This window comes from Etheostoma spectabile, chromosome 17 (genome assembly GCF_008692095.1).
Source record: "Etheostoma spectabile isolate EspeVRDwgs_2016 chromosome 17, UIUC_Espe_1.0, whole genome shotgun sequence".
NCBI classification, from domain to species: Eukaryota; Metazoa; Chordata; class Actinopteri; order Perciformes; family Percidae; genus Etheostoma; species Etheostoma spectabile.
The window spans coordinates 1543053-1554222 of record NC_045749.1 but is presented as its reverse complement, the minus strand read 5'-3'; the positions used below and the strand labels follow the sequence as shown (position 1 = coordinate 1554222).

The 11170-nt window shown below is 42.6% G+C and overlaps 1 protein-coding gene across 2 annotated transcripts in view; it reads left to right on the top strand.

The window, feature by feature from the left end:
• The first annotated feature begins 8926 nt into the window (after positions 1–8926).
• The window catches only part of LOC116705559 (G-protein coupled receptor 4-like), an 8700-nt gene continuing 6456 nt past the window's right edge, over positions 8927–11170 (top strand). Inside the window, exons 1-3 of one of the 2 annotated variants that reach the window (XM_032541831.1) lie at positions 8927–9126; positions 9364–9569; positions 9666–10165. In XM_032541831.1, the coding sequence (XP_032397722.1) occupies positions 8947–9126; positions 9364–9569; positions 9666–10165 (886 nt within the window). In that variant the 5' untranslated portion in view covers positions 8927–8946. The remainder of the gene's footprint in view (positions 9127–9363; positions 9570–9665; positions 10166–11170) is intronic. The other variant, XM_032541832.1, reaches the window with a different exon arrangement.

The following is an 11170-nucleotide window of genomic DNA, read 5'->3' as shown; positions in this document are numbered from 1 at the left end:
TGTAAACTTTCTCAAGCCACTGTATACCTGCAGATTGCTCCTTTGGCTACTTTTGTCCTCACAAACACTAATTGCAATAGCTCACGTTGCTATATTGTGTAAACAGTATGTGCTGTCTTCAGTATTGCTCCATAGACATAGCACTAAGGTTAGCAATCGTGGACATGTCAAATATAAGCTTAACACAAAACAACACTGACATCAAACTAATGATATATGAACCTATGCAATCATTTAAAAATGGTCTTGTCTCCTTGTGGTAGTCTGTTTTCCTGTCTTGTCTTATTGTGGTAGTCTGTTTTCCTGTCTTGTCTTATTGTGGCAGTCTGTTTCACTGTCTTGTCTTATTGTGGTAGTCTGTTTTCCTGTCTTGTCTTATTGTGGTAGTCTGGTTTCCTGTCTTGTCTTATTGTGGTAGTCTGGTTTCCTGTCTTAATTTCTTAGTCTGGTTTTCTGTCATGTCTTGTGATTGTGTTATTTTTGGTCTTGTCTTGCATATGTTCTGTTTCCTGTTTTATTGCGATAGTCTGGTTTAGTTTTACTTTCTGCCTTAGTTTCCCTGCCCTTGTGATTGTCTGATGTCTTCCACCTGTTTCCCGGCCATCTTTATATTAGCACAGTAAAAATCATTAACTACGTTATGGGGAGTTTTCTTTTGCTGGGTGCAAATGTTCCACTGTTTTGCAGAGCCACCATCATCGCTGCATCCGGAGACCATTGTGATTGGTTTATAGAAATGCAAACAACCTAGTGTTTTTTAAAGTCTCCTACCCCAGAATGCATGTGGTGTAGCCAGGCTTTACCCTGGTAGTCACCAGTAGTCACTCATGCATTGATTTAAAAGTAGGAGTAACGAAACGAGCAATGTCTCAAGCCTCTGGGAATATGAATGATACAGGCCCTGGTCAAATCTGCCAGAGCAAATGAAAAATGGGCATGACGTGGCAGTAGCTCAGTTGGACGGACCAAGTATGGAGAGCGGACTGGTATCTGGAGAGGTGCCAGTTTACCTACCAAGCTATGTTGATGGTCCCTTGAGCAAGGCACCGTATCCAGTGGCGGCGCCAGGGAGGAGCTAGGTGGTGCTGTAGCTCCCCCTATAATAGCCAAAGCACCCGCCCAGCACCCCCAAGAAATGTCTGGAATTTTTTATATTTATATTTTAATGTGGTGTTTGAATAGTCTTTTTCATGTTGTTAAAAATTGGAATCAAATGATAATTAAAAATATATATATTTTAGTCTAAAATAACAAACATGTGATCTTCTTTGGCCAATGGCCGCAGAGCCCGGTGAACCTTTGACCTTAACACAGGGCAGCTTGTTTTTGGTAGCTAGTTTGGAAATACACCAAAATGGATCGTTTTTTGCTCCCTAAACGTTCACGTTCTGAGTTACAATCTGAAGAGAAACAAGATTGTGAAGGTGGAGACACAATGCTCGTCGTCACAGAGCCCCAGGACCAGGACCAGGACCAGGACCAGGACCAAGAAGATTCTGGGGATGAAGACGAAGGAGAATCGCTAGCGGCGGTTTCCTTTGAGGATGCTAATGCTAACGTTACGGTTTGTGCTGCAGGTGATATTAGCAACCGTCCTCAAGAGGGTCCAAGAAGGCCAGTCCTTCAAAAATACCCCGCACGGCAATTTGGGAATCAGCAGAGAAGTTTTAACAAGAATTGGATGGATCAGTATTCGTGGCTGGAATACAGCGTGGCGAAAGATGCAGCATTTTGTTTTGCGTGTAGGCATTTTCAGAAACGAGGGCACGGATTTCATTTAGAGCCAACATTTACCAGCAACGGATTTAACAACTGGCGGAAAGCATCAGCATCTCTGAAGAGCCATCATGAAAGTATGGGGCACAAATTTGCAATGCAAGGATGGAGTGAGTTCAAACAAAAAGAGAAAAGCGGATCTAAAATAGCAAACATGCTTGATAAGGGACATTCTGCGTTAGTTATGGAGAACAGAAAATACATGAAAGCTGTGGTGGAGAGCCTGCGCTTCACAGCCTGCCAGGGGATCGCACAGCGAGGCCACAGAGAGGGTGAGGAGTCCCACAACTTGGGAAACTTTCGTGAGTTGCTGCATGTCATTGCTAAGTTTGATCCAGCAGTGGACAAGAAGTTAGCTACTAACCCATCAAATGCCAAATACACTCACCATGATATTCAAAATGAGATATTTGCTGTAATGGCAGAAATGATAAGAAAGAAGATAAGTGATGAGGTGAGAGATGCCGAGTGCTTTGCTGTCTTGGTGATGAGAGTAAAGATACGAGTAAAAGGAGCAGATTCTGTTATTGTGCGGTATTGGCAGCCCATGTCAGGGGAAGTGCATGAGGAGTTTTTGCATTTCACTGCCGCAGATGGATTGGATGCAAACTCTCTGCTAGCCAGCATCAACACCACACTCAGTCAGTGTTATTGATATACATCGCTGTGTCGGTCAATGCTATGACGGAGCATCTTTGATGTCAGGATGTAATAATGGTGTGCAGGAAAATTCAGAAGGAGGTGCCGCAAGCCATCTATATACATTGCCATGCACACAAGCTAAATTTAGTGTTAGTGGACTGTACATAATGTCAGCGCTGCAGCAGAGTTTTTTGAGACGCTACAAATGCTCTACAAGTTTTTTTCTGGATCCGTGGTACATGATCTATTCGATAAAACAAAAAGAGCTCGACCCGACAGCAAAACCATGTAACTCAACGACTGTGCGATACTCGCTGGGCTTGCCAGTATAATGCGGTCTGTGCCGTCAAGAAACTCTCCCCTATCCGAGCCCCTTGCGTGATGTCATCACTCAGTCAAACCCACTCGGAGGGCAGAGGCAAGAGCCATCAGTCCATCATCGATGAGAAGTTTGTTTTGCATCTCATCATGTTTGAAGATTTATTTAGAACAACAAATTCATGTCAGATCAGCTACAGGCCCCCATTTTGACCTCGTTGCGGCAGAGGATTTGGCCCAGTCTGTACTCAATGCTCTATCAGAAAAGCGCACGACGCTAAGTGAAAGAAATCCAACACAAGCGGAACTTTGTGTGCAAACACAGGCACAACACATACTTCACGCGAGAAAGGCAGACTCGAAAACTCGACATCTGGAGGATTTATTGTGGAGGCCCCGATAGAGAGAACACAGACAGACAAAACGATGACATGAAAATGCACTCTTTCTATCCAGTTATAGACAGGTTGATTGTTGAAATGAAACGGCGCTTTTCAACAGAGACAAATTACGTATGAGAGGTGTGGCCAACTCCAGCCCAAAACCACATCGTTTTGGACGAACAACTTCTGCTGCCCATGGCCCGACACTATGGTGTCTGATGAAAACCTGTCAGCAGAGCTTTACCAGGTGCGGCGGCTTATACAAGAAAGGAAGACAGGGACATCCATCCACAGCACACAGGAGTTCCTATCCTTAATGCGGCCATATAAGATGCATTTATGGACCTGTACAAGTTAATATGCATAGCCTGGACACTTCCTGTCACATCAGTGGCTGTGAACGCAGTTTTTCTTGCCTGGGCCGTGTAAAAACTACCTGAGGAACAGCAGTGGAGACACTAGGACCAGTAATCTGGCACTTTTGGCTATAAACATGGAGAGAACGAGGACTCTTACTGTGACAACATCATTGGCCTTCGCACTCAATCACGAAACAACGTATTGTTTTGTTGTGAAGACGTCTGTAAGAGCTTGATTCCCCTTTGTTCGCTATTACAATTTAATTATTTGGTGGTTGAAGCACAAACTTGGCTCCTCATAATTACATCTATGATGCTATAACAATAGGAACACTGCTGATTCATCTATAGACAGTGGTGGTAACTGGCTGTGATTTTTCGATCTGAGCATTTTAAGCTAAGCGTGCACAGTGTCTGTTGCTTTTGTTGCTGCTGTTTGCTGCTCCGTTGTATTAAGTCTCGATATGACAGAATCGTGTGAAAATATTTTTTCAAGGTTTACATTTGCAAGCTTGTATGTTGTATCTAAGCCCTTGTGATGATACACAACATATGCTTATAGTCCGCGGAACGAGTATAATAATGTGGGCGTGTAAGCGTGTGTATATAGCATATATATATATATATATATATATATATATATTATATATATATATAGGCTGGTCAGATGCGAACTCCATAATGAAACGCCCCAAAATTCAAAGCACCTCTCTAAGTGTTAAGCATCCCCATAGCACCTGCAACAAAAAATCTCTGGACCGCCACTTGACCGGCTCCACAACTGCTCTGGGTGCCGGTCCATTGCCAGCCCCCTCGCTCTGACGTCTTTACATTGAATGCATATGCATCGGTCCTGTTGCCCAGTGTGTCTGTGTAATAACAGAGTAAACAAACATTTTAATTTCCCCTTGGGATTAGGAAAGTATGTCCTCTTCTGCTTCAGATTGATCCAGCTCCCAGACCCTTCACTCATTCAGATGAATTAGGCAAGAGTCCAAAAGCTTTCTTGGTGTGGTAAAGTTGCTCTTGGGCTCACTTTGGACAAGGATGTGTTACAGACGGATGAATGAATGAATTAATTCATTTATTGTCCGTAACTAAAGGTTAGGGTCAGAAACTTTAGCTTGTATCAGCCCCTCCCCCGTCTCACATTTATAAGAGTGACAGACACATTGTCAAGGAAAACAAATTGACAAGAAAGATACAATTATTTATACAAAAAACTAAAGGACATATACATTTACCCAGATAACTTTCTATATACATGCATTCATACAGTGTGTTTGCATTTGCATGCATACACCTACATTTACAGTACCTACATTCATACACACATACATACATGCATACACGCCTATGTATACCCATAAGTGTCAGCACTTGTATATAGTAAATTGTCACCCTAAGGTGAATAATATCCTAAATAATGATGATAACCATAATGATAATAATGATATTTGTCATCATTGTTGTCGTCGTTTTTGTCATCATCATCACTATTATCCACATTCTCACAGAATAATACTACTCACTACTTCTATACTTATCTAGGGTCATGTCTTTGAACCCTTTTTTTTATTTGAAGACATTCCTACTTTTTTTAATTCCTCTGGTAATGCGTCTGATAACTTCGTCACAAGTCCCCTGCTCCAGATCTGCAACAGCCCCCTGCTTCTGTCGAGCTACAGTCACCCCTGGTCCCCTAAATATACAGCAGCCATCTCCTGATTCATCTGCTGAATTCCTCGGCCTCTGTGCTGCGATCGCCAGCCCCAGATGAGCTGCAGCTCCACATGTAATCACTGGCTTGTTGCTGACCTTGTGCTCAGCTGCCCCTTCAACGAGGACTGATAACACAAAAATAAGCTGACAAGTATAGACACAATACATTTCTACAAGGGAATACAAGCAGGACACGGCTAGAGATACACAGGTACACACAGAAAACTCACACAATGAATAGAACAGAAAACCAAACCCAGAAACAAATACTGTCACAAATGTTAAAAAATGTTCAACAGACAAGAAGAAGTACAAAGACCTCTCCCACATAGTTAGGGCTCCCACATAGTTAGGGCTAAATGACTGCTTCAGACAGTTACTGTTGCACAACTTAATCTTCATCATCTGCTCTGCTCACCTCTTCTTTTCTCCTCAACCTCCTTTTTTTCCTCTTTCTTTGTTCACTCCCAGAAGGATGAATCTTGTTCGTTTTTCTTTCAATTCATAATGTTGACTATCATGTTTCAACAGGAATGGCATGTGGCCCCTTCAAGCAGGTTTCCTACTGAGATGTCTGTTTAAGGGGGAGGGGGTGTTTTGTTCACATTTTGAGACATTGATATGTAGTAAAGGTCGATTTATGCTCTTGCGTTAAATTGGGGCTGTGGCTCCGTACCACAGGTACGTGGACTCCCGACCCGATGCCGGACCCTATGCCGTAGCCTAATGTGCAGCTCTCAAAACATTTACCTACACTTGGCTAGGTAGTCTTGCATTTCCCCGGACTCATTTCCTGGTTCTCTTCCATAAAAACATCATATCAAGGAAGCAGAACTTTTCCTGCTACAGATTTCCCACTGTTGGCAGAAATCCCAGGGGAGACACTTTGTTTCTCCTCCTAACTATGCCTCTAGAGTCGGTAATAACTCCAAAGCTAATCACTGTCGCTCTGCAGTGTTGCCAGCTTAACAACTTTTCAGACCCCCTCGTTCATACACACTGCTGCTGACTTGAGCTGCAAAGAAGCTCTGGCCGCTCTGTGAAGGACGCTTGTCAAATGGTACAGGGAAGCTTTTTGATGCTTTGGCCGCTCTGACATGGCGGCGTTCTATGTTCCACCATGGAAAAAGCACAAGCAGCCACTACACGCCCAATACATTGACACTAGAAACCTTTTATAAATTACATTTATAATGAGGACTACCTACATAATAATTATAACGTAATAATTATAATAATAAAGATCTATTTCCTTCTATCTACCTTGCTGACACTACCACTAAGCTTCATGCTAATTATTGCATAACGACGTCACTGTTACGGGACAGAAGGGCAGACTCATTTGCACAGCTCACAAAGAACAGGTTTATTGTAATTATTGAGGGGAGAGAGAGAGAGAGGGGGAGCGAGGAGGTGGACGTAGGACGCTGAAGCGGAGGACCGGAGGACAGGTGAGAAAACTGGAACCAAGAGAAGCGGCGGGGGACCGAGGAGCCACAGCTGGGGAGCCGGGAGGAGACGCAGTCACGAGGAGAAGCAGAGGAGAGGAGTGGATGCTGGAAATGAGTGGCTGACGGAGACGCTGGCATGAGAAGTCGGGATGGAGAGGGGGAGCCGAGGGAGAGGGTCCGGGGTCCGAAGCCAGCTGACCGGAGGGAGGGATGACTGAAAGGGAAACACAGGAAAGGTAAGTACATGGGAGGCACAAAGAAAACTCTAGGGTCATACACTGACGAAGTTTCACTGGAGTAGCTGAAGCAACGATCAGGTGAAGAATGAGAGCAGGACCGGGGTAGACATACTGTGGGTGATGAAGATTGCAGGCAGGTGTGATTGGCGGGAGCGGGTGACAATGAGCAGGTGTGGAGGAGAGGATTGCTGCTGGCAGACTGGCGGCAGGTGTAGGCAATCAGCTGGCTTCGGACAGGTGAGGGGGAGGAAAAGGGAGAAACAAAAACAGAAAACAGAACAGGAGAAAAAGGCAGGGAAAAATAATACTCACGGCCAGCTGGACCCCAACCATGACAGTCACAAATATTGGTTGGTAGCTATGTGGTTTGTCCAAGTGGTGTTGCCGTAGCTAGCTGTCCAAGATGGCCGTTCTACACATGCGTAACTCATATCGTGTGGGTACTTGTTGTGTATTGACAGGCAACACCAACGCTCTCTCACTCGCTCTACCAAACACTCCCCACACGCACACACATGCCGGCTCTGCTATTAGTGCGCTCCATTTGTACTCAAAGGTTGAAAGTCTGAAGCACGCCCCCTGCCCCCTGAGTTTTTTGTGCTCAGAACTTGGACAACCAGGAGTACCCCGATCTAAAAATCTGAAATGGCTGCTCCGTACATCAATAGTTGTGAAAGCTGTAGGAAAATACAGTTATTAGCACTTCTGTCATATTGTGTTTCACTAAATCACTCGTACACACAGTAGTGTCCAACTTCTATCTGTAGACATGTTAAGCTGTTTGCACAAAAAACTGCTAAATGCATTGTTATCAACTGGCATTGCTAACAACGGCTAACCTGGCTAGAGCTAATAAAAATAATGAAAATGACTTGTAAATGGAACGCTTTCAACAAGTGACGTCATTCCCAGGTTAAGTTTTGTGGAACGCACTATATTCTCTTAAAGGCATCGACGCACAGACCAATCCGCAACTCCAAGCTTCAAATCACTTACGTAGGCTAGGGCAAAAACTCTGCGTGGAGCCTCTGCAGAACCATAAATCAAGTTTAAAGTTTGTAAGTCTTCGGGGGCCCCAAGCAGCCCCGAGCCATAGAGGTTCCCACCCAGTCTTGTTTCTCTATTTCTAAGAGAAAGGTAACAGGAACCTACTGCATGACGTCACTTAGCCTACTCATTGTAGATTGTTTGGGGACAGAGAACAAAACACCAGACATTGGAGTAAGGAACTCATTCATGGTGGGTCCTGCAGCTTGCAAAGGTACGTTTTGAATGATACAAGACAATACACTAATTAAAAATGAATATGCAAACTGTAGCAAGCAGACAGTTTTGGAGTGTTACACTATTCTTACCAACTGTGTTTTGTATTTCATTTGGTGTTTCTTCACTCTCTTGTCTCTAACTACAAGAATGTGACTTTGACAAAGAAAAGCAGAAGACAAAAATTAGCTTTTTTAAAAGACTAAAGTCATGAATGAAATACAGACAGATAAAGACAGTAAGGAAAGAACAGAGGACTACTGTTTTTGATTTTTCAGGATTTGAGCCCATAAATTTAGAATGGTTTTCTGTTTGGTATTTCAATACAACGATTGTTGATATGTCATGTAACCAAAGACAGTCAGTTCATGAGTCACTTAAGATTTTAGAGAAAGCATCAAATGATTGTGTACAGAGAGCCATTCTACTGGAAGTGACGGCAGTGAGAACAGAAGAACGTCCTAAACAAATTCAATTCAATTTTATTTATAGAATCAATTCATGCCAAAAGTTATCTCGAAACCTTTTACAGATCCAGGTCTAGACCACGCGCTACAACTTACAAGGACCCAACAATTCTAGTAATTGTGCATTAACATTATATAATATCATGTAAATATTATATTTCTGAAACAACGGGACAAACATGTTTTCTATGCATTTTCTGAAACTGTACAGTATTATTTAATTTGATACATTACATTAACGTAATGTAGATATACTGTAGGTAGATATTAAACAACATGCTTAATGCCTCTTTTTACAACCTGTTAAACAGGTTTCACACTGAAGAATGGAAGATTTCTACATTACCAACACATCACAAGACATTAGCAATGATTACAACAGCACCTTCAAGGACTATGACAATGATGATGACAAAGCAAAATTGATCACACAAGTGGTGACATACATTATCATTTGTATTGGACTTCCTTTGACCCTCCTGGCCATCTATGCTCTTTATTCTCTGGTACGTACATTATGAGATCTATTTGTGGTAAGTGTCTGTCTGTAAAGGATCTTGATCTGGGTTGGGGGCCACATGTCAGAGGGCTGGGATTTAGTCTCGTAATGACTTGTAATTTTACAGGAATAATTTTATCCATAATTAAAATGTGCATAAAGCTGATTGGACCCTGCAGACAGATTCGGGAGATATTCAGAACATGTTTGCAACTGCTTTATTTACTGTAACCAATGTTTTCAGGTGGGAAAGGATCACGTTGCTCCGATCTACGTCATCAACCTTCTCATTTCTGACCTCATTGAGTTCTGCTGCATGATCGGTTTTGTGGTATCACAAAAGCACACAAAACAACAAAAATACAAGGACAAAGATACAATTCTCAAAATCATTTACTACTCTGGTCTGGTGGCCAGTGTTTGCTTCATGGTCTTAATCGCCCTAGAAAGGTATCTGTCTCTCCAGAATGTGTGGAGCTAATTCTGTGTCTGACCATTGTATTACTATATGATTCTGAAGCTGTGTCTTACATCTTGTATTTACAGGTATTTGGTCATCGCCTGGCCACTGTGGTACCGCTTCAGACGGACCATCAAGATCTCCGTGGTGGTCTGTGTCCTGGTCTGGGTTCTTTCTCTTGTCTATCTCTTCGCTCTGGCTTTCTGGGGTTTTCCAGAGGTCACAGGCACCGTCTTAGCCATATTTTTCCTCCTTCCCCTCCCACTGCTCATATTCTTCCTGGGTGGGACCCTCAAAGCCCTGTCTGCTTCCGTCTCAGTTCCTGCTGATAGAAAACGACGAATTGTGGGAATGTTGGTTCTGGTGCTGGTTATTTACCTGCTGCTGTTCCTACCCAGAATCATATTGTTTCTGAAAGAGGGAAACAGACATGACATTCCCCTCACTGACCTCTCTTCTGTGTTCGTAAGGTTATTTCCTCTTGCAGACTTATTTCTGTATGTTTTCATGAGGAAAGGGGCCATAGACAAGCTTTTGGCCTCTGTGTGTTGTTGCAGAATGGACAGCAATGATGCCAACAGTTCAAAAGTATGAATGAGTAAGCTTCATGGATGCAGGGGAATGGGGAAAGAGAGAGAGAGAGAGAGAGAAAGAAAGGGGAGAAAACAGAAGGAGACATTAAGGCAAATAAAAAAGGATAGAGACAAGAAATATTCTCTCTTCTACGGATATGTTTTACAAGGAAGTATTGTCTATATGCTGTGGGAGTTATGCTTGCCGGGAAATGTTTTTGTAAACTAGCTCTTGTTTTCTGTGATTTTGTGAACAAATGTCAATTAAATACTGTATGCTGTTATTATTTTGCTAGTCTTATTCACGTCTATTGTTACTCGGTGAGCGGTTGTGACTGTTTGAGATAATTTATAGACAACGTGTTTAAAGATGGCCAGATCAAGTAAGAAACAGTGAGATCATCACAGTGATAGGCTGTAACACACCCCAGAATACACACCTCTAAAAGCCTTAATGTATTTGATATGTAAGATTTAGCATTTGGTTCCCCCAGTGTTGGAATAAAAAATGCACTGAAAGCTGTGCAATCTGATGACATCCAAATTAAAAAAAAGAAATACAATAACCTCTGCACACTGTCTAATTTGCAAAGTTAATTGGCAGTGTTTTGTCACTTAACCTTCATCAGGCATATGGTATAACACACTGACAAGAAGTTGTAGGAGGTGACAGTGGGTCTGCACCTATCAACTTCTTTTTGCAACTTACTCGTCCTTCACCAATGCACCTGTCACATGATATATATGTGGAGTGTAAGCATTTTGATGTTCATAAAAATCATCATCACGGTAGAGTGAACGTAGTTAAAACTTTAGTAACTTTTTGATTTTAATGAACATCCGTTACATTCAAGCTGTCGCCAAACGAGTTGCTACACAGCTAATGACGACCATCAGCTCCACACAGCTCTCCCTGTATTTCTCAGTATGACTATGTTCAGAAAATTGTGACGTGTGATGTTTTTTTAATCATCCGTGTCCTCCTTGCCTTCTATCAACGGTGTGTGTGTGTGTGTGTG